The sequence below is a fragment of the Myodes glareolus genome, chromosome 8 (assembly GCF_982192425.1).
Source record: "Myodes glareolus chromosome 8, mMyoGla1.1, whole genome shotgun sequence".
Lineage (NCBI taxonomy): Eukaryota > Metazoa > Chordata > Mammalia > Rodentia > Cricetidae > Myodes > Myodes glareolus.
This window is the reverse complement of record NC_142033.1, coordinates 599,226-621,544: the sequence shown is the minus strand read 5'-3', so window position 1 is coordinate 621,544 and position 22,319 is coordinate 599,226. Positions and strand designations below refer to the sequence as shown.

Here is a 22,319-nt window from a genome sequence, read left to right as displayed (position 1 = left end):
TGGCAGAGGCAGAAACCCAGTGAAGAGACTGTGAGAGTTTACTTCATGAAACTGTGAGGATGAAACCTGTTGTTGTTTTTACCCTTTTTGGGGCCTCCACCTAACTCTCAAAAAAGTGACATACACTGAGTCTTATTATTTCTTATAAATTCCTGGTCTGAGATTGTCTTGTTTCTAGTCAGCCATTCTTAACTAATTGTCCCATCTCCCTTTTGCCTCTGGGCTTTTTCTCTCTCCATTCTGTATACCTTTTTTTTTTTTTTAAAACTTCTTCTATGGCTTGCTGTGTAGCTGAGTGGCTGGCCCATGCCTTGCTCTCCTTTTCTTGATCATCCTTCCTTTTTCCCTCTAAGATTTCTCCTCCCATTTATTCTCTCTACCTGCCAGCCCATTTTATTCTTTCCTACCAAGCTATTGATTTTTCATTAGACCAAACAGGTATTTTAGACCACCCAGCATCACAGCTTCACACAATTAAACAAATGCAACATAAAAGAATGCAACACATATTTGCATCATTGAAACAATTGTTTCACAACATAAATAAATATAACACATTTTACAATAAAACTCCACAACTGAAAGGATTCTATTTTGATACAGCTCAAGTTGCATTTTGATACCACAAGATATTGAGATCCCTAAATTATAAGACATCTGCTATGGAGAACTAACTGAATATAGAGAGTAGAAGTAACCACAGAGAGAGATGTATGAGAAGACACATCTATGCCCTTTGAAACTGAAGCCCTATACATCTGAAACAGCTACAGAATTTGATGTTTGTCTTGTTATGCTTCAGTCTTGGTTCAATCTTCCCTCACTATGTCTCCATTTCTCTATTTTGTAGTGTGAATGGTATTTTGTACCATTGTATGTTGGAAAGATATAACTTGTTTTCTGATATTTAGAAGATGTTACTTGCTGTGGGACAATGGTCTTGTACCTTGTAAGGATTTGTCACTTGTATTGGTTTAATAAATTGATTGACCAGTAACCAGGCAGGAAGGATAGATGGGGTGACCAGAGCAGGAGAATTCTGGGAAGAGGAAAGGCTCAGTCTACAGTTGTTACCTAAACACAGAGGAAACCAGAGGAGAATATCTCACTGGTAAAAGGTACCAAGCCACATGAATAACACAGACAAGAATTATGTACTAATCTAAGATGTAAGAATTACTTAATAAGAAGTCTGAGCTAACAGGCCAACCAGTTTATAATTAATGTAGACCTCTGTGTATTTCTTTGGGACCAAATGACTATGGGACCAGGCAGGACTGAAAACTCTGTCAACAAATCACTGTCAAGTGATTGTCTTGAGCATCAGAAGAGACCTTGAACATTTGAACAGCCTAGGGCCTATTGCAGACTATGAGTGTCATTGAAGTGACTAAATTAATTTTCTTCATGGATGAAGAAAACTATGAGCCTATAGTGACCCAGGTTAGAATGTAATTGAACGAAAAACCTCCCAGATTGGAAGATATATTTTAACATGTGCTTCTTCTTGGTAACTTTCGTTAGATTGCTTCTGAAACCATTAGTAGGAGGAGCCCTTCCTGAATGAAATTTCTCATTGGAATGTGAAATGATATAGTAAATAGGGATGCTTGTTTATTCCAAGCTACTCAGCCCCCAAATAATCACACAGAAACTGTATTAATTAAGTCACGGCTTGTCCCATTAGCTCTAGCTTCTTACAGGCTAACTCTTACATTTTAACTTAACCCAATTCTATTAATCTATGTATCACTATGTGGCTGTGGCTTACTGGGTAAAGTTCCCAGCATCTGTCTCTGGCGGGTCAACATAATTTCTCTCTGACTCTACCTTCTTCCTCCCAGCATTCATTTTAGGTTTTTCCCTGCCTACCTAAGTTCTTTCCTATAGCTTTGCTATTGGCCAAAAGCAGGTTTTTTTTTATTAAACAATGATAATCACAGCATACAAAGGGGAATCCCACATCACTTTCCCTTTTCTGTTTAAATAGAAAGGAAAGATTTGTTTTAACATAGTAAAATTACAAATTCCAAAACAGGTATCATGCAAGAATTACAGTTACAATATTGATATCTACTTTATCTTTTATCATAACTAAAGAAAACTATAAATTCTTCAACTCCATCAAAGACTCTAGAAGGATATTATATTACCTAGGTAAACAGGAAGTATATTGTAAGCACCTTCCAAAACTCTAGAAATGACAGAGACATCTCATCGCCCAGGCAGTCACCCAAAGTTCTTCTGTGTTATTGGGGCATCCAGTCCACAGCCCACAGACCCATAGTATCCGGCAGACTTTTCCATGAAGCAGGAAATTTGAAGACCTGTTGTGCCTTGCAATGCAAAAGTTCATCAGTTGCTGTCTTCTGTGTCCTGCAGAATGTCTGGCAGACTCTTTCATGAATCAGGAACCCCAAAGAATCATGTCACCTTTAGGCAAGCTCATGAGTGATTTCTCTGTGGGTCCTGCATGTCCAGTTCATCAAGCCTTCCAGGCAAGAGCAGTTTCTTTCCCTAATGTCTAACAAACTCCATAAGGAGCCTCTTCGATGTTTATCATCCTCTCAAAGTAGACTGGTGCCACCAGGAGCAGATGTGTTTTATTGTCATGAAAAGTCTTAATGTCTTAAAACATATTAGATGCCATTTTCTGAAAGTCTCTGAAAGAATTGAAGAATCCCTATTTGAAATACATCTCTGTACATCTAGAAAACTTAACTAACATTAGTACAAAGTTGAGTATTACTACCATAGTTGACACTCTACCTCTATTTTAATTATATATTACATTTTTAAATGAGCTGCACAAATACAATACCTTAATCAAGAGCAGAAATACACATAATACAATTGACCTTAAATTTGTATCAATAAACCAAGATCTATACTATTGCAAATTTCTATAGCATATCCCCCTTTAAAGGTAACGAACCATTTATGAATTGTATATGGGAATATGGGTATAGTTCTCTCCAAACTGCTTCCTGCTTTTTATTTTGTGAAGTAATTTTTGGGGGCATTCATGCAACCTTTTGTGTGGTCTTTATTCATCAAGCTACATTAGTCTGGAAGGATTCCACAGGTTCTCATCCTCTGTGGTAACAAAAGCAAAACCCCTTTTCCAAAGCAACAAATCCGTAGACCCAAATTCTGAAGATATGATACCTTTAAAGTATATGTGTTGGTTACTTAGCTCCTTTACAGTCAAAAAATTCAAAGAAAACACAATAAAATGTATAATCCAGACCCTCTATATATACTCCATCTTTATGTGGCTTATTTATTTTTATTACTTTTTACTATTTATTTTATTATCTTTACTCCTTTATGATGATCTGTACTCTGTCTTTTTAAAGTCTTCATTTTTGACTTTTTATAAACCATTTACTTCTTTTTATAACTCTCTGTATTATTTTTCCTCTTTCTCCCAGGCCTATGTACATTTTTTTAGAACACACTGTGTCTCATTTAGAGGTCTTTTGTGTATGAATCTGTAATATTGTGTATCTGTAATTCTTCCCTGTTCTGGGGCAGTTCTTAAGATGCTATGCACTTCTTATGCACTTAAGCTGTGCTCAACAGTCCGACATGGCAGAGGAACATTTGCTGCCTGTGAGAGCCATGTACATTACCCCATTTTCAGGCATACACGCGGTCTAAGTTGCCATTAACAATCTTCTCACAGACCCCATAGCTGGTCCTCCAGAAGGAGTCAAGAGTTGGCGCTGACAACACAGCCCAGAAAACCAACATTTCAAAATGGTGAAGCTTTTTTTATGCTACCTCTAAATCAGGAAAACCTCTCTTAAAGGTGCTACAGCCCGTCATCAGTAAGCAAAGCCCATTTGGGGAAATAAATATGGCTAAACTTCAGTTTTTACTGTCTAGAATTCCTTTCCAAGCTCTCTAAGATTTTAAGGGGACTTTAGTTGGCCACATGGGCACTAGTTTGTTATGGGAAGCCACTCGTTAGTTCCCAGCTTCTCAGCCTGAAAATAAGCACACAGAAACTGTACTAATAAATCACTGCTTAGCCCATTAGCTCTAGTTTCTTATTGGTTAACATTTACATATTAATTCAATCAATTTTTGTTAATTTTTGTATTGCCATGTGACTGTGGCTTATGAGGTAAAGTTCTCAACATCTGTCTTCCGCAGGGCTCTATGACTTCTCCCTGACTCCACTTTCATCCTCCCAGCATTCACTTTAGTTTTCCCAACCTACCTTAGAGTTGTCCTAAAGCTCTGTTATAGGCCCAAAGCAGTTTCTTTATTAAACAGTGATAGTCACAGCATCCAGAAGGGAATCCCACAATATGAGTTTCTATAGCCTCAACCCATTTCTTGTTTTCTCCTTTTGCTGCCATAACTTCCTCACCATCATAAACTGTATCACTAAATCACACAAGATTCAGCAGAATGAGCTGCTATTTGGTGCTAAGGTGGTTTGGTAGCCTACTGTTTATGTTTTCTGTTTGTTTATTTTTGAAGACAAATTTTGTCGGTGTAGCCCTAGCTGTCCTGAAAGTAGTGCTATATGCCAGGTTGGCTTCAAACTCAGAGAACCTTCAACTCTGACTCCCAAGTGCTGGGATTAAAAGTGGACCAGCATTCCTGGCTTTTTTGTTTTTATATTATTGTATGATGGTTTTGTTTTTATCAAGCATATGCTGTTGTAGTGAACTTCACCCATTTCTTATATGTTATATTTTACAGAGGGTATCATTATTTTTCCCAGGATGGCATGTATTCATGACATTAATACTGCCTGTGTCTTTTGAGTCATTGGATTGCAGGTGCATAACCTTCTTTCTGCCTGTTTTGTTTTGAATTTTTATTTTAAAAAGAGTATTTAACCTGTATGCATGGATATGCACCATGTGAGTACCTAGTCCTTACATTGATCAAAAAAATGGTACTAGAAACCTTGACCTTGGAATAATGGATAGGTATGATCCTTCATGGAAGTCCTTGAGCCCACCTGTATGCAACACCAGGAGGACTCTTTACTATTGATCCATCTTTCCTGCTCTGTGATCATTAATTGTAATCAGCATATTAATTGTTATTATTTTCATTTGTCCATTTGTAACTTTTTAAACACACAGTGCCTTTTAGTAAAATCTTATTTATGTTTCAGTTTAAATTGGGGTGCTTCAGATTTCTGGTAGATGAATAAAGAGTTGAAGTGAATGCATAACTTTTGTAGAAACTTCAGCAAAAGCCTATGAGTTATTTCTAACTTTTATGTTTGATTGATTTTTATCATGTGAAAGAGGTATTTAACATGTATTTCTGGCTGCCATAGAAGTGATTGTGTGGCCTAGGCTGGTATTCAACTCAGAGGCAGATAGATACATACATGCCTCTGCCTTCTGAGTCCTTGTATTAGAGAACTCAATGCATCCAGCTTTTTCATCCTATTTTTCTTTTTTGTAATTAGAAATTAATCATTCATACAATCTCTCTTATCTGTACTCTGTATTATTGATCTGTTTACATATCTTTCATTGTTGGTTAGTAAGCATTTCTCTTGCAAAGTGATATCCCATTCAACGGGTTCATAAATGACAATGGTGAACTTCGTATTCAGTTTGCTTCTAAAGTGACTTGGTGATTAAATTATGATGTCTATGTCATGGAATAAGTATGGGGAGCACCAGAATACTATGACTATACTGTCAAAGAAGTATACATTTACAGTGTTGTCAAAATCATACTTTCTGTTGTACACATGTACGGGATTTTAGAATGCAGTGACCTATGATGACGTGCATGTTGACTTTACTTGGGAAGAATGGACTTTGCTGAATCCTTCCCAGAAGAATCTTTACAAAGATGTGATGGTGGAGACCTACAGAAACCTCACTGCTATAGGTAAGACTGAATTATCTTTTATGTTTCAAATAAGGGGACAACTGTTCATTGGTTAATGATTCTCTTTTGTAATATGATTGAGAAAGAAGAATGGGTAAAGAAATTAGACATGCTTTTAAGTTTTGCTTCAAATGGTAACTAAAGTTTTTATAATTTTTAATATATAACATACATTTTTCTGGCACTGTATTTTAGGATATAATTGGGAAGACCATAATATTGAAAAAAGTTGTCAAAGTTCTAGAAGACCTAAAAGGTAATTTCCATGTATAAGCTGATACAGATGTACCCCTGAAGAATTTGTAATGTATCCTATATGTTTTAAACCAAAACAACAATGTACATAATAAAGTGCATTGGTGCTTATTAAACTATCACAAAACCATATACCTAAATTTCAGATAGGTAAATTGTATTGGAAAGTCATTCTTTTCAGAAAGAAGTCAGGGAAACAATGCCTTAACCTATATTTCCATTTCATTCATAATACAATGAGCTATTCTGTAAAATTGTCAATGCATTTATTTCATATTCATATTATAAAAGATATACATTTTGAAAAGGTAATAAGTATATCTCTGAAACTCTGTATTACACTAATAGTCCTTAGAAAAGGTAGTTTAAACCATATACTTGTGACTGTGTTAAGTTTAGTGAGGGGGCAGTTAGAGTCACAAATCAAGGGTCAGCTGTTGTAGAGAGGCCTTAATCCATACCACAAGGCTATGAGGACAGAAAGTCAAACTGTGAACTCAATGTGGAAGCCTTATATTTGTTATTCTTCCTTTACTAAGTATATCATATGTTCCTCTGGATAAAAGCCACATGAACATAGGGATGTAAAAAAATATAACATACCCCTCTCTCAGAATAAATAGAAGATATGTAACAGTCTCCATGTTGAGTATACTTGTTGAATTTGATGTACAAGTATACAAGTAATTGGTTTTCTAGTCTCATTGTTAATATATCAACAAGCTCACATTTCAGAAAAGCACCATGAGTACTAGGACTGTGTAAAAACTTTTGTTTGTCCTAGTTCACTTAACAAATGTAGTATCACTCACAGTGTAGGAAACGTTATGAATGCAATAAGAGTGGTAAAGCTCTGAGTGTTTACAGTTCTCTTCAAATACATGAAAATTCTCATACAGAAAAAAAAGATTCTGTAAATGTGAACCATGTAATAAAGGCTGTTTTCAGTTATCCTCAAAGATGAAAAACATGCCTTAATAAAGGGGAAAAACAAGATTGTAAAATGGTGATAAAACCTTAACATGTAATTCTTCTTTAAAATAGTACTAAATTGTAAAATTATAGATATAAAAATATTCAACAATGTATTAAATGTAGTTATTCTTTCACATGTACCATTATCATTGTAGGCATGAAAAAAGTCAAACTAGAGAGAAAACTTCTGTATATACTCAATGTGTTAAAGCCTTTGTGTGTCATCTTCACAGGCATGAAAGAACATATACTAGATTAAAACCCTGTGAAGAAAATGAATGTGGTAAAGCCTTTTTACATCACAGTCACCTTCAACTGCATAATAGATCATGTACTGGAGAGAAACCCTGTGATTATAATCAATGTTGTAAAATCTTTGCACATCAGCATACTCTACAAATGCATAAAACAACACATACTGGAAAGATGCATACTGGAAATGAATGTAATCAGTGTGGTAAAGCCTTTGCACAGCACAATCATCTACAAAGTCATGAAAGAACACATACTGGAGAGAAATCCTATGAATGTAATCAGTGTTTTAAAGCCTTTGCATGTCCCAGTTATATCCGAAAGCATAAAAGAACCCATACTGGAGAGAAACCCTACGAATGTAATCAGTATGGTAAAGCCTTCACATGGCACATTCATCTTCAAAATCACGAACAAGCCCATACTGGAGAGAAACCCTATAAATGTAATCAGTGTGGTAAAACCTTCACTACACACAGTTATCTCCAAATTCATGAAAGAAGCCATACTGGAGAGAAACCCTATAAATGTAATCAGTGTGGTAAAGCCTTTTCATGTTCCAGTACTCTCCGAAAGCATGAAAAAAGCCATACTGGAGAGAAACTCTATGAATGTAATCAGTGTGGTAAAGCCTTTGCACAGCACTTTCGTCTACAAAGACATGAAAGAACGCATACTGGAGAGAAACCCTATGAATGTAATCAGTGTGGTAAAGCCTTTGCACAGCACTCTCATCTACAAAGTCATGAAAGAACGCATACTGGAGAGAAACCCTATGAATGTAATGAGTATGGTAAAGCCTTCACACAGCACATTCATCTTCAAAATCATGAACAAACCCATACTGGAGAAAAACCCTATAAATGTAATCAGTGTGGTAAAGCCTTCACTACGCACAGTTATCTCCGAATTCATGAAAGAAGCCATACTGGAGAGAAACCCTATAAATGTAATCAGTGTGGTAAAGCCTTTGCACAGCACTCTCATCTACAAAGTCATGAAAGAACGCATACTGGAGAGAAACCCTATGAATGTAAACAGTGTGGTAAAGCCTTTGCACGGCATGGTCTTCTTCAAATTCATGAAAGAAGCCATTCTGGAGAGAAACCCTATGAATGTAATCAGTGTGGTAAAGCCTATGCATGTCCCAGTTCTCTCCGAAAGCATAAAAGAACCTATACTGGAGATAAGCCCTATCAATTTAATCAGTGTGGTAAAGGCTTTTCACAGCACATTCATCTTCAAAAATCATGAAAGAACCCACACTTGAGAGAAACCCTATGAATGTATTCAGTGTGTAAAGCCTTTGTGTGTCACAGTTATCCCTGGATGCATGAAAGAAGCCATACTGGAGAGTAACCCTATGAATGTAATCGGTGTGGTAAATCCTTTATACAGCACACTTATCTACAAAGTCGTAAAATTAGCCATTCTGAAGAGAAAACCCTATGAATGTAATCAGTGTGGTGAATCCTTTTTACAGCTCATTCATCTACAAAGTCATGAAATTAGCCATGCTGGAGAGAAAACCCTATGAATGTAATCAGTGTTGTAAAGCCTTTGTATGTCACAGTAGTCTCCAAACACATGAAAGAACCCATACTGGAGAGAAACCCTCTGAATATAATCAATGTGGTAAAGCCTTTGCATGTAGAGTGATCTCTGAAAACATAATAGAACCCCTACTGGAGAGAAACATTACGTATGTAATTAGTGTGGTAAAGGCTTTGTTTATCATAGTCATCTTTTTTTTTTCAAGATGTTTTTAGAATTTTATTTTTTAAAAAAACCCTCCAAAATGGATGAAAAGAATGATCATCAAGGATATGAGTGCCAGACACAGGCCAACCAAGACGGTAGCTTAGAAAGTATGACTTAGGACCACGAAAGACTTCATCACTTTCCTGCATCTCTAAGCCATGACTAACAGCTGTTACCCACTGGCTTAGCTTCTGTACCTATAAACCATGTATGGCACAGGTAGCTTAGTCTTGCAAGGCCTGTTGAAGGATCGCCTCATATACAAATGGACCATTCTTTATAGCAGTCCTCTTGGTCAACAAAGATCTACATACAATCTCAAGGTTCATGACAAGACTACTATATGTGAAATGGGTTTCACACTTTGAAAACATGGCTCCTTCAGCACAAACCAGATATATCTTAATAATGATTGGTATATAGTCCCACCCCACCCCTTTACACGTGGCTGAAACTAAATGGCTAGTGACAGAATGGTATGAACTGCTACTTCTGAATTACCACCCATTAAATGAGTTAGCTAATTTTCACTACATATATTTATTAAGGAAATTATATAGGTTACTGCAAAAACACAGTAAAAAGACTGAAGTTTGACCCTTTTCTGCTCAGGATGTCCCTTTACGCCCAAGCTTCATGTTGTCCTTCTGGCCTTTCTCAATGCCTTGCCACTGTTACTGTTTCTCCTCCTTCTGTTCTTCCTTCTGTTCCCCAGTACCAGAACTTCCAGAACCTTCCCGTTCAGATGCCATCTTTTTATATGCCATCTCAAAGAGCTTCAGTGATGCCTGCTGCAGTGAAGATGCTGCCTGTCTAATGTTTCCTCCCATTTCACTGTCCTTTTGAGCGAGCAGTTCTCTCGTTTGGGAAATCTCTTCCTTTAGCTTGTTGCACTCATCAGCAGGTAACTGGTCCTTGAATTCTTCCATCTTGGTTTCTGTGTCATGAATAATTCCTTCAGCCATATTAACTGCTTCAACGCGTTCCTTCTTTCTCCGGTCTTGCTCAGCATACTTCTCTGCATTTTTAACCATATTTTCAATGTCATCTTTGCTTAATCCACCAGAAGACTGGATCACAATCCGTTGTTCACGTCCTGTTCCTTTATCTTTGGCAGAAACATGTACAATACCATTGGCATCAATGTCAAATGTAACTTCAATTTGAGGGATTCCACGAGGGGCCGGGGGAATTCCAACCAAAGTGAACTGTCCTAGAAGTTTGTTGTCCCCATCCATCTCTCACTCTCCCTGACACACTTTAATCTCTACTTGAGTTTGTCCATCAGCAGCGGTTGAAAATACCTGTCTCTTTTTGGTTGGAATTGTGGTGTTCCTATAAATAAGTTTAGTAAAGACTCCTCCCAGAGTCTCAATACCCAGAGAGAGGGGAGTGACATTCAGGAGCAGCACATCTGTGACGTCACCAGCCAGCACACCTCCCTGAATGGCAGCTCCGATGGCTACAGCCTCATCAGGATTCACAGCTTTACTTGGGGCTCTGCCAAAAATATCTTGCACAGTCTGCTGAACCTTGGGCATTCTCGTCATGCCACCAACCAGAATCACTTCTCCTATGTCACTCTTGCTGACTTCTGCATCTTGCATAGCTTTCTGGCATGGAGTAATAGTTCTCTTGATCAGATCTGCGACGATACCCTCAAACTGAGCTCGAGTTACCTTCATATTCAAATGCTTGGGTCCAGAAGCATCCATTGTAAGATATGGCAAGTTGATGTCAGTCTGCACAGATGAGGAGAGTTCACACTTAGCCTTCTTAGCAGCTTCCCAAACCCTCTGAAGTGCCATGTTGTCTTTGGTCAAATCAACCCGTCTCCCTCTTGAACTCCTTAACAATGTGACGTAACAAAGCCTGGTCAAAGTCTTCACCGCCCAAGAAAGTATCCCCATTGGTGGATTTCACCTAGAACAGATACTACACTTGATCTTAGCCAAAAGGCCGAGAAGCGATATCATAGTCATCTTTAAAGACATGAACTTACATATGCTGGAGATAAACTCTATGAATATAATGAGTGTAGTAAAGCCTTTGCACTTCACAGTACTCTACAAATGCATAAAAAAAATCACACAGTGGAGATAAACTCTCTAAATGTAATCAGTGTGGTAAGGCATTTGCATGTATGAATAATCAAAATCATGAGAAATATCATACGGCATAGAAACCCTGTAAGTGGTTTTATTGTGATAAAGTTTTGCACTTTATATAGGAGTAAAACTTTTTGTGTGCAACAATCTCTTAAAATCTTTGTATATTTCAATAGACATTGACTACCTGAAAAAGATACTGAGGACTTCTTATAAAGTATTTGGTAAGATCTTTAGCCAAAACACTTATAATCAGCTACACAATGATTTGGGTTTCCCTTCTGTATGTTATGAATGTATTTTGTTACCATTGATAAGCTCCAGATCTACTAACACCTGAGCATACAATTCAGCCAATCTCTGTATTGTTCAAGATCAGGGAATGACATCTAAACAATTCCCACCCCGAGAATCTTCTCCCTAGGAAATCTCTGCCCCTAACAATTTCTATATAAGTTCTGTACATGTTCAGTTGGCATCTGTGTATTTCTGCCCTGGCAGAGGCAGCCCTTCTCCTGGATTCTTCCCTTCCAAATAAATTTTTTGAATTAGTTTTGGGTGAAGACCTTTCACTGGTGTGATCAGAAGCTTTGTAGTGTATTTGAACAGAGAAGCTTTGGTCACCTCTGCTGGCAAACTCCCTTAAAGGAGCAGAGTAGAAGTAGCGACTCTTCACCAGAGACTGCAACATTTCTGCAAGTTTCCCATCAACTCCAATGAAGCAGAGAAGTAACAAATTGGGCTGAAGTTGAGAAAGAAATTGACATTTCCTTTAGGAAAGTCCCTAGTCGGGTGAACAAAGAAGCATTGGACAACTCTGCTAGGAAACTCCCTTAGGGAAATGGAGTAGAATAGCCATGGATGTCTCTGCTTTGAAGTTCTCTTAACAGAGTGAAACAGGGCCCAGCTGTGATGGCTCTCTTTTGTAGGGGAGCAGCACTGCTACACCCTTTAGGGCAACATCTCCCACTGGAACACAGCTTCAGGTATAGCCAGACTTCTCAACAGTCAGGATTCCTTTCTCTTTATAGCTATAGATGTCCAGTACACTTTCACAGCAGTAGATATATCCTGACATGACAGTGAGGGTACCTTTCTCTTCAGAGCTATAAGTATTCGGGATGCCTCTTGTCCACAGTTTCAGGGACAGCCTGACTTAATAACAGTCAGGGTAACTTTCCTATCAGCTGTAGATATCCAGGATTGTAGTTGGAGACTGCTTTGGCAGTTTCTGTAGCCATCTAGACCCACATAGTCACCCAGAAAATATATTAAATACAACACTGTTTGGCCTGTTAGCTGAAGATTCTATTAACTAATTCTTACATCTTAAATTAACCCATTTCTGTTCATCTCAGCACAAGGTTGGTTGCTTATCAGTAAGGTTCTTCTGGCATCTTTTTGCTTCATCAACTTTAATCCACCTACTCTCTATGTCTCATCCAGCCTGATTATATTCTGCCCTGCTGTAGGCCCAAGCAACTTCTTCATTAATCAATGACAATAAATCATGTTCACAGCATATAGAGGGTAATCCCAGATCGCAGGATACCTTCCCTTCACAACTGTATGTATAACCTGACTTCGGACAATCAATGTTGTACAGAGGTTGCTTGTTTGGTTCCCAGCTATCTAGCTTGTTTAGAGATTTAATAAAGTAGGATAATCATCATTCAACTGTGTAACTTATACCGTAGCTTCATGATTTATGTGTGTGTGTGTGTGTGTGTGTGTATGTGTATGCATATATATTGGTGGCCCATGCTTTCCTCATTCCCATTAGTTAACCATTTGGCATTTTATCTTGAGGAATTGCTTTCTCAGGAAATTATCCAGAGATGTCAGGTAATATAATGGCACTAAGATTTATTTTGTAACAAAGATTTATGGAGTGTGTGTGTGTGTGTGTGTGGTGCGGATGAATTGTCTATGTTCTGTCAGTCATGTTTTAAATAAATACTGATTGGACAGTAGGCAGTCAGGGAGTTTTGGCAAGACATCCAGACAGGAATTAGAGGCGGGCCAATGAAAACAGGAATATTCTGGGAAAAAGGAAGGTCTTTTGCCAGTCCTTCCCCGATCAAGAAAGGAGCAAGATGTGACCTGCCCCACTGAAAGAAGTACCAAGCCATGTGGCTAACATATACTAGAATAATGGGCTAATATAAGTTAATACGAGCTAATTCAACCCTGAGCTAATGGGCCAATCAGTTTATAATTAATGTAGATCTCTGTGTAATTTTCTATGGAGGTTACCGACTGTGGGAACTGGATAGGACCGAAATCCCAACATGCAAGCCCTCATCTTACATGTGTACAATATGATTATTGGTTTGTAGGATGAATGCAGATATGTGGACATCAGAAAACAACTTTGCATTTTCTACTTTTGGTACTCTTAATGTGATGATCAAGGTTAATTTTCCATCCTTGCACACCACAGACCTTTCCCATGGTGCTATTTCACTGGGCCTCAAATAAGATTATTAGGAATATTGTAATAGTAAACTCTTGTCTCCTTTTCATATGAGGATGGAGGCACACAGTTTAATTCGAATAATAAATCCTTTTGCATAGGAAAATATTTATATGGTTATACATCTTTTTAATTTGTTTATGCTGGATACTAAACATTTGTTTATAACACTTTCTCAAAAACCATGATTGAATGCCAAAGAATTGCCCCATTCATTAAAATTGGTTGCTGATGAACCTAATGACCTGTGCTCTATCTCTGCGTGATCCATATTGCTCCTACAAGTTTTTTCTTTTATTTCTACATTTGGACAGTGGCATATGCACACTCCTACATACAAAAATGATTTTTAATCCTGAATAAGGTCAATTGTAGTCAAATGAATTCCTAAGTTTCATCATTAAACTCACATAGGGGAAGATAATAATAGACACCTATGAGTTGTCCTCTCAGTGGTACATACACAGGCTCAGGTGTATACACAAAAACACAGTTCAATCAACTTTACATGCATAAAGTTAATAAAGCAAAAAATAACCCACTTTTTGAGCACATATTAAATGGTTACATGTTTAAATTATAGAATTTCAAGAAATATTACTGTTCATCAGAACAGTGGTGGTCTTTTTTAAGCCATACTTTATCCTTTTATTCTCTGATTCAATGATAGGTCATTTAAAACACATACTTCAGCTGAACCTAGAAGTGCATGGCTAAAATCCTAGTACTTGCAGGATTGTGTTGGACCAATCTCTGAGTCTGTGGCCATCTTGGTGTCCATAGTGAATTTCATTGAAGCTATGGATCTGTGAACATGCCCTGTGTCAAAAATTCCAAAAATGCAATCTTATCTCAAATTTTGGAACTTTTCCTAATATAATCTGGCTGGACTCTGACTGGTTTCAACAACAGCTTTTGTTATCTTACGTCAAGAGAATTGTGCTAACAATGAAACTGAGAAGTAATGTGGAGAAGTTTAGAAATCCATTGAATTACTTGACAACCATCAAGAGGGGACTTTCCTCACCTGCAAGTGATAGGAGACAGAATGAATAGTAACTCGTCTTCATCTTCAGCATTATTATGACCTGGAGAGTTTGCTCAGGAGTGCTGCTCCTCTTGGATATCAAAGTTTAATTCCAGGCACTTCTATCTGATTCTTCAGAACTACTTGTTTTTCCTGGTCCTGGAGATCTGGTGCATTCTTCTGGCCTCCTAGGAATCAGATATGTAAATGGTAGAAAGACAGATAGACATATGATTATATATTGTTAAAACAGTTTTTCTTCATGTGTCCATTATCTTAGAAAAGAATAAAATTTAAGTGTGGTAAGTTTTGCCAGTGAGTATACCAATGACATGCCAGGAACCAGCAGTGACCAGAAGATGCTGTCTAATCCCCTGTGACTGAAGGTACAGGCAGTTGTGAGCTGTCTTTTGGGTGCTGGAAATCAAAAGTCAGGCCCTGAGGGTGAACAGCCAATGTTTTAAGTGCTGAGCTTTCTATTCAGCCCCATGAACATGTCATTAATAGCAGTAAGGTGTGATTGGCTGATCTAAGTTCATCTTTACCTCGGCCTTGATGATCAAGAAGATTGATAGCATCAGAAACTAACTTAGACTTGGTGCTTAAAGAATTTTCCAAGTCAAAATCTCCACAAAATGAGGGAAATGTACAATGACTGTTCAGAAGAGAAACTGACAAGGAAAGTCTTTTAAAGATGGTTGACTATTTAACCAGAGCCACAAGAGTGAGTTTATCTCCAGTAAGGTAAATAACCTCCAAGTGGAGCCCACAATGTCACATGTCAGGTGTACCTCTGATTAAATTTATACCTCTTGTAAGGAAAGAAAAGTAACTTGCAGGCATGAAGTCTGACTTGTTTGAATGGTTTCATATTCTGTTTCCCTGATGCCTGCAAAACCTGCAGTTAGGTGCCCTGAATGGCGGTCACTCTAGATGACATCCAGGTTGTGAGGAGAGCCTGAGACTTGAACTTAAGTCACTCTAAGGCTAAGGCAATCAGGTATTTACAAAGTGCTGTGGAGTTTGGAAGAAGTCTTAGGTTTGGGTGTGAAAGCCCAAAGTTCAAATGCCTGAGAGCAGTGCTTGGGGTGTACCTGAGTACCAGTTGATATGAACTGTATTCTATGCACTCAACTGGTGGATCATCTCCCTCTAGGCCTTCTATTCTTTTTCAATTCATGTAGCTTGTCAGTAACAGTACCCTACGTCCCCCACTTTGTGGCCCCCACTGGGACCTTAAAGATACTCTGTCTCCAACTCATCAATCCCTGGTACCCGCCTCCTGGCATGAATATGGATATTTTAAGTGACATTTATATCTTTTTCTTTGGCTAACAATTCATGAAATAGTGGATACCATGAAATTCTTATTTGTTTGATAATTTTATTCTGGGAAAGGGCTGACTGCTGATGAGACTGTACTGAAAAAACATTTTCTCCTCTGAACTCCTTGAAGGAGAGATAGGAGCTGAAGTTAGGGAAGGGCTTTAGAGATGGGAAAACTTTAATTATAGGACTTAGTTATATTTCTTTGTTGTGCATATGTCTTGCTATTTGTCTAAACCTGTTAGGACCCCAAGGATGAATTAATTGCCTTATATCTTCATCACTGTTCTAAATTAGTCACAATGAAAAAAGTAATGTTTACCCTTTTTTTAATTAATGATACACTCCTTTCTATTGCTTGTTTTATTTTAAAAAATATTCTCACTGTGAAACTCTAGGTGGCCTGGAACTCACTATATAGACTAGGCTCTTCTAGATATTAGAGAAATTTGCCCACGTTGTCACCAGTTTACCTGAATTATAGGTGGATACATCACAGATATCTAACATTTTTTTGGGAGGGGGTTTCAAGAAAATGTTTCTTTGTGTAGCCTTTGCTGTCCTGGAAGTTGCTCTCTAGTTCAGGCTGACTTTGAATTTATAGAGATTCGTATGCCTCTTCCTCCCAAGTGTTGGGATTAAAGATATGTACCACCGCTAACGGTAATGTGCTAATGTAATTTGGGTCTTTTCATTGGTTTAATAAGAGTGAGTGACTGAGCCTGACTTGTTGGGTTAGCAAAGACACAGTAACAGAGGAAGACTCCCATCAAATGCAGCCTTCCTGCCTTAAAGTTCACTGTCTTCCAACTATGAGCAGTATTGTTTTTCTTTATCTTTGTATTATAATTCATCAAGGGACTAGAGCACACTACTGTCTTTATTATACATATGGTTGAAACCCGGGCTCTTGGAGATCAGTGGAATTTTAATATAATTAAGCATAACTGCTCATCTTACTCATCCCGTCATTCTAATGACTGATTAAATGGAGTTGAAGCCAACTAAGCCAAGCGTGGTGGCACAGATGTGTAACCATGAAACTTAGAAAGTGGAGGCAGGAATGTCAGGATTTCAAAGTCATCCAAAGTGAGAATGGTCAGTAGGGTATGGTGGGAGGCCCATTGAACCCAGGGAGCCTGTCTGTGATTTGCTCAGGACAGTGTTCATAATCTTTCCTGCATCCCTAGAACTTCAGGGGTGTGTCACCATCAAATGTTAGCTGAGGTATTTACCGATCCAAGTTTTCTATTCTTTTATTTTTAAGATTTATTTATTTATTATGCATACAGTATTCTTAGTATTCTGCATGTATGCCTGCAGGCCAGAAGAGGGCACCAGATCTCATTACAGATGGTTGTGAGCCACCATGTGGTTGCTGGGAATTGAACTCAGGACCTTTGGAAGAGCAAGCAGCACTCTTAACCACTGAGCCATCTCTCCAAAAATGTTTTCTGTCCAAGTCAGCCTAGGTCACTTAAGGGTCAGACTCATGTTGGTCAATAAAGATTAAAATTCTCCTATAATTGGGTGAATTAGCCTCAGGCAGGGATGTGATCCTTATTTGTGTATCTGAAACGGCATGTTCAATTCTGAAACCACAAAACAAACAGAAATGGACCCAGCTGGTTATGTTCATATATTTGCACATACTTATTCACATAGACTTAACAAGGAAGGAATTAGAAGGGGAAAATTTGGAAACAGATGGAGAGGACAAGGAAGGGGGAAAGTGATGCAATATGTTTTATTTAAAATGTATAAAAAATAAATTTTGAATAAAAATGCAGTTTGTAAGATAGCTTAGCAATTAAGAGCACTGGTGTTGTTGCAGAGTACACAGGTTACATTGCCAGAAACCATGGTTGCTACCTGTCTCCTGTAACTCTAGCTCAATTCACTCATTTGGCCTCTGCAGGTACTACACACAGACACCTGTGGGCAAACACCCATATAAATAAAGTAAAACTTAAAAAAAAATGAGATTCTGTACAGTAACATCACAGACTTGAAATAAACGTCAGTCAGGACTGTCCATCAAAGAAACATCTGTGGCCTTTGAGCCAGCTTGCTTGTTGGCAATAGAAGGCTTATTCTGAGGTTAGAATGGCTCAGAATAGCTGTTGATTTAAGAACAGTTACAGTGTAAATAGGTGACTTTCCCATAACATTGTTATAATTTGTGTTCTATGTCCTTTGTATGTACGAAGATTGTGGCATCAAGACAACTTTTAAATGTATCTTTTAGATCATATATTAAGATCTATTTATCTTTTAAATCATACATTATGATATATTTTTATTTTGATCATAATGCATAATCTAAAAGATAGTTTTGCTCTGTAAATCTCCATCTGCCTAAGTGGCTAGCCTTGCATCCTCCTGTCCCTATTTGAACCGTTCAATGTATAACCTCATGCCTGAACCTAAAAGAGACTTAAGGATGACAGCATATATGGAATGCAAAATCTTGGGCCAGGTTGTCTCCTATTTTAGCATTAACCACTACTTAATGCATACTGTTATTATTGGTATTTGTGTCTATTAAACTTTAAGTGTGTTAATGATTTATCATTGGGAAGACATATGAATTCTAGAATAGCAGTACCTCCAGCATTGTAGAAAAATATTTCTGAGACAAACATTTTTATGTTGTATCAGGTAGGCTTGATCCCACACCATTGCTTTCCAGAAAAATGACCTTGTCCTTGTGATTAAATTATCTAAATTCTTAGATTAAAGAACTCAACCACCACTGAGCTCTAAAGTTAAAAATTTGAGTCATGTAGTCAACTGTCCATTTCAGTTACAGGGAAAAGGATTTGGATGTGGAGCATGGCTTCCACCTTCAGGCCAGAATAAGAGGAATAGTTTATTGCACACACTGTAGGTAGGCAAACAGGTGCCAGAGACACCATTATGAAATAGGACCTGATTATGATAGGATTAGTAATTCTGTAATTTCCCAGCATGTGTTAGTTATGTCATGCGATTGAAGACGGGATAGATTTTGGGTATACAATTTGAGAAGGTTAATTTGAGTCAATAAATACTGAATTTCTAACAAGGGAACTCTCCTATGCTTATATGTTCAATCCTGCCTGTCATGATTATATCCATTAGCTGTAGCTGTGTTTCAGGTCACAGGTCTCAGCAGCTGACATTGCACTTAGGGACATGGTGAAGTAATATGTTTTTAATGTCAATCTCTCTAGCAGGGAATGTTTTCTTCTTTTTTACCTGTGTGATTTTTTAAATTATATTTATGTTTATAAAAAAATTTGCTATTTTCACTTTTTAAATTTTATTTACTTTAAATGCATTACTGCTTTAATCTATTTGCTTCTATTCCCTATTGTTTCCAGGTCATTAATTATTTCTTTCTATTTTACTCAAATGCTGTTGATTATTTATTTCTATCTTCTGTAGCTTTAGGTTATCTCACACTATGTAGCTGAGAATTGCTTTGAACACCTAATCCTGCTTCTGCTGCCCAGAGAGCAAGTCCTGCAACTGTTTCAGGACTGGATCTTAACTGTTCAGTGAGAAGGAAAATAGATGAGCAAATGAGTGTCCTCCAACTTCTCTGGCTTTTATTGCGAATTTGCAAATAAAGAGGGACCTGTGTAAGAATTGAGTTCACTGACAAACTGTAAAGCAGGTGTAGTCCCAGCACAGAAATGGATGGGCAAGAAGGAGCATGAAAGTTTCCCCCCTTAGACCATAGCTCACATTAGAAATAAGTAGTGAGGGAATCAATTTTAGGTGATTATTAAATGTCTTGACTAGCCATTTCTTGCAAGGAATCAAGACAGAATTTATCATGAAACCAAATTAAAAGTTACACTCATTTGACCAAAGTAGAACAGAATAAAATGGTATGGCCCTTCCTAAAAGAACTATTATTATTTTACATATTTAAGATTTACAGCCTGAGATAAAATGTGTGACTAATATTTTGTGCTCTCTAATATAAATCCCTAGTCTCTGGAGCACATGATCATAAAGCCTTTTTATAAATAATCTTTAGAATAATTTTGTGGATTGTAATTGCATCATTTCCATCATCTCTTTCTTGTCTCTTAGCCCTTCCATAGACACTTCATTGTTTTATAATTCAATGCCTCATTTTGACTTAACAATTGTTACTGTTTGAATGTGAGCTATGTTGGCTTCAGGACTTCTGAGCTCTGAGGGAAAGAGTTGGTTACACTGCTCAGTGATGCTGTAATGGAATACCTGCACAAGGGACCCTGTATCTTGGAAGAGGAACAGGAGTCTGGAAGACTTTCTACTAAAATACAAATTTACCAGTAGGGCCCTGTCGTCCCCTAGGGTGGAATGGCAAAGCTGGAAAGGGCCGTGCTGGTTTAGTCATTGGTTTCTGCTCATCGTGTAGGGGAGCTGCTACTGCCTTGCAGCCCAGCTGGGTAATACTAGCTATTGAGGGACTCTGGGAAAGCCTAGCAATGAGGAGCTCCAGTGGGAAGTAGATTGTGAGCCATGATGGAGCCATGAGGTTTTTTTTTAACCCTAAATTGTTTAATTTTTACCTCCAGTTCTTATCCCACCTTCCTCTGATGAGATAACACTACCATTGTGGGATTGGGGCAATGGCTGATCTGTTTTCTTCCAGTTGATTTTAGGGTATCAGGTGGCAGTATTGTGATACCCTTTCAGAGAAACTCTTGTAAAGACCACACTCTCAGATGTAGACAGAAAAAGAATTCCTTTACTGTTGTCTGGGAAGAACTAAAATGTCCAAATTTCATAAGACATTCTTGATGAGCTCATAATAGTCCCTGTCTACTAGATGTTTTCCTTTAATCTCTACAGTTGGTCTCCAGAATGATGAATCCACAACCAACTTTCACACCCATTTATAGCTGTTTTATCAGTCCAAAGTTGGCATGATTCCCTTCCCATGTAGCTTTTGAATAGAGAGAGAAAAGGGTATTTAACATCATTTAATTTGAATGTTAAAACAATAAATGTCCTGTCCTTCTTTGCTGTGGTAAGGAGTTCCAGGAGCCAAGGTCTGATGTCTCACATCTGGACAACATCTTTTTATCAAGGAGAAAATGTTAGTGAGATTTGCTATCTAAATAACATCTCATGTAGACTTATATCTAATATCTGTGGGGTGAGAGCCCTTGTGTTGTTACCAGTTCTCTTAGTGTTTGATTAAATTTTCTCCTTAAGTTCTGAAGAATAATGCAGGTTGCCAAAATTAATCTTTTTTTCTGAGTTGTCAAGGCCAGTTGACCAACTAGTCCTCAGAGGTCACTTGGGCTTAGAAGGAATCTTAGACTCTTCAAGTCTCTCTTTTATTATGTGTCCATCAATGTGAGAATAAGGCAAAGGCTTTGTTTTATGTACTGTGGCTTTCTTTGAAGCCTTGAGGAAATATTTCCCACGTTGATTCTCCATTTTAGACTGGATAATGTTTCAGATTCATTGAGTGGATTCTCCATGGCCGCCATGAACTGGACAATACATGATCAATGGCCTTTTGTTCCTAGGAACGTCACTGACCTTGTATGGAAAGGGGAGAAAAACTCCCCCTTTTAGTCCTTCTAACCACATTAGAATAGCTTCTAAGGATGATAATTAAAAAGCTAGAAGGTCATTTTTACACCAGTTTTGTACTTTTAACTACTTTATAATATTTCAATATTCAGATACAACTTAATAAACTTTATTTGACATACATTTTAGCCAGTCCTTAAAATAGTTGATATCTGACATTGCCAACGTCAATAAATATATGATCTCTAAATCTCATCCTTTATATACCTTAAGCAACTTACTCAGACCCTCATAGCTCACAAAATCTTTCCTGTCTTGTTTATTCTGGAGCCACCCAGTCATCATTATCTTCATATATCTAAGTCTTTTTTTCATTAAGGACATTTACACATTTATGTTCTTCTAACATGTTCTTTTATGTACTGCTTCTTTTTTCTAATATCATGAGAAATAGAAACATTGGCAAATATGTTTATGATCTGTTGTGAGATTTTTCTCCCCTGTGGAGGGGGAGGAAGCAATGTCTATCCCAGCTGTAAGTCCCAATGAAGATTGAAAGTATAATTTCACCAAAGTTCATCCTGAGGAACGAAGGAGTTTGTTGAGTTTTCTTACTGAGCATGGGTGAAAAGATACTAACAAGGATTTTGATACTGTAGTAGTTTTAGTCAAAATGACACCCAATGTCCCATGGAGAGTGACACTATAGAGGTGTGGTGTTGTTGGAGGA

At 37.6% G+C, this 22,319-nt stretch overlaps 1 protein-coding gene and 2 pseudogenes across 1 annotated transcript in view; 1 reads left to right on the top strand and 2 right to left on the bottom strand.

The window, feature by feature from the left end:
• The window catches only part of LOC125393061 (uncharacterized), a 28,161-nt gene extending 17,979 nt beyond the window's left edge, over positions 1–10,182 (top strand). The window contains exons 3-5 of the mRNA XM_085691494.2: positions 5,754–5,880; positions 6,076–6,136; positions 7,344–10,182. Of these exons, the coding sequence (XP_085547620.1) occupies positions 5,754–5,880; positions 6,076–6,136; positions 7,344–8,616 (1,461 nt within the window). The 3' untranslated portion in view covers positions 8,617–10,182. The remainder of the gene's footprint in view (positions 1–5,753; positions 5,881–6,075; positions 6,137–7,343) is intronic.
• On the bottom strand, positions 9,648–11,029 carry LOC125392187 (stress-70 protein, mitochondrial pseudogene; annotated as a pseudogene).
• LOC146893732 (U2 spliceosomal RNA) lies at positions 11,002–11,094 on the bottom strand (annotated as a pseudogene).
• Between the last annotated feature and the right edge of the window lie 11,225 nt (positions 11,095–22,319).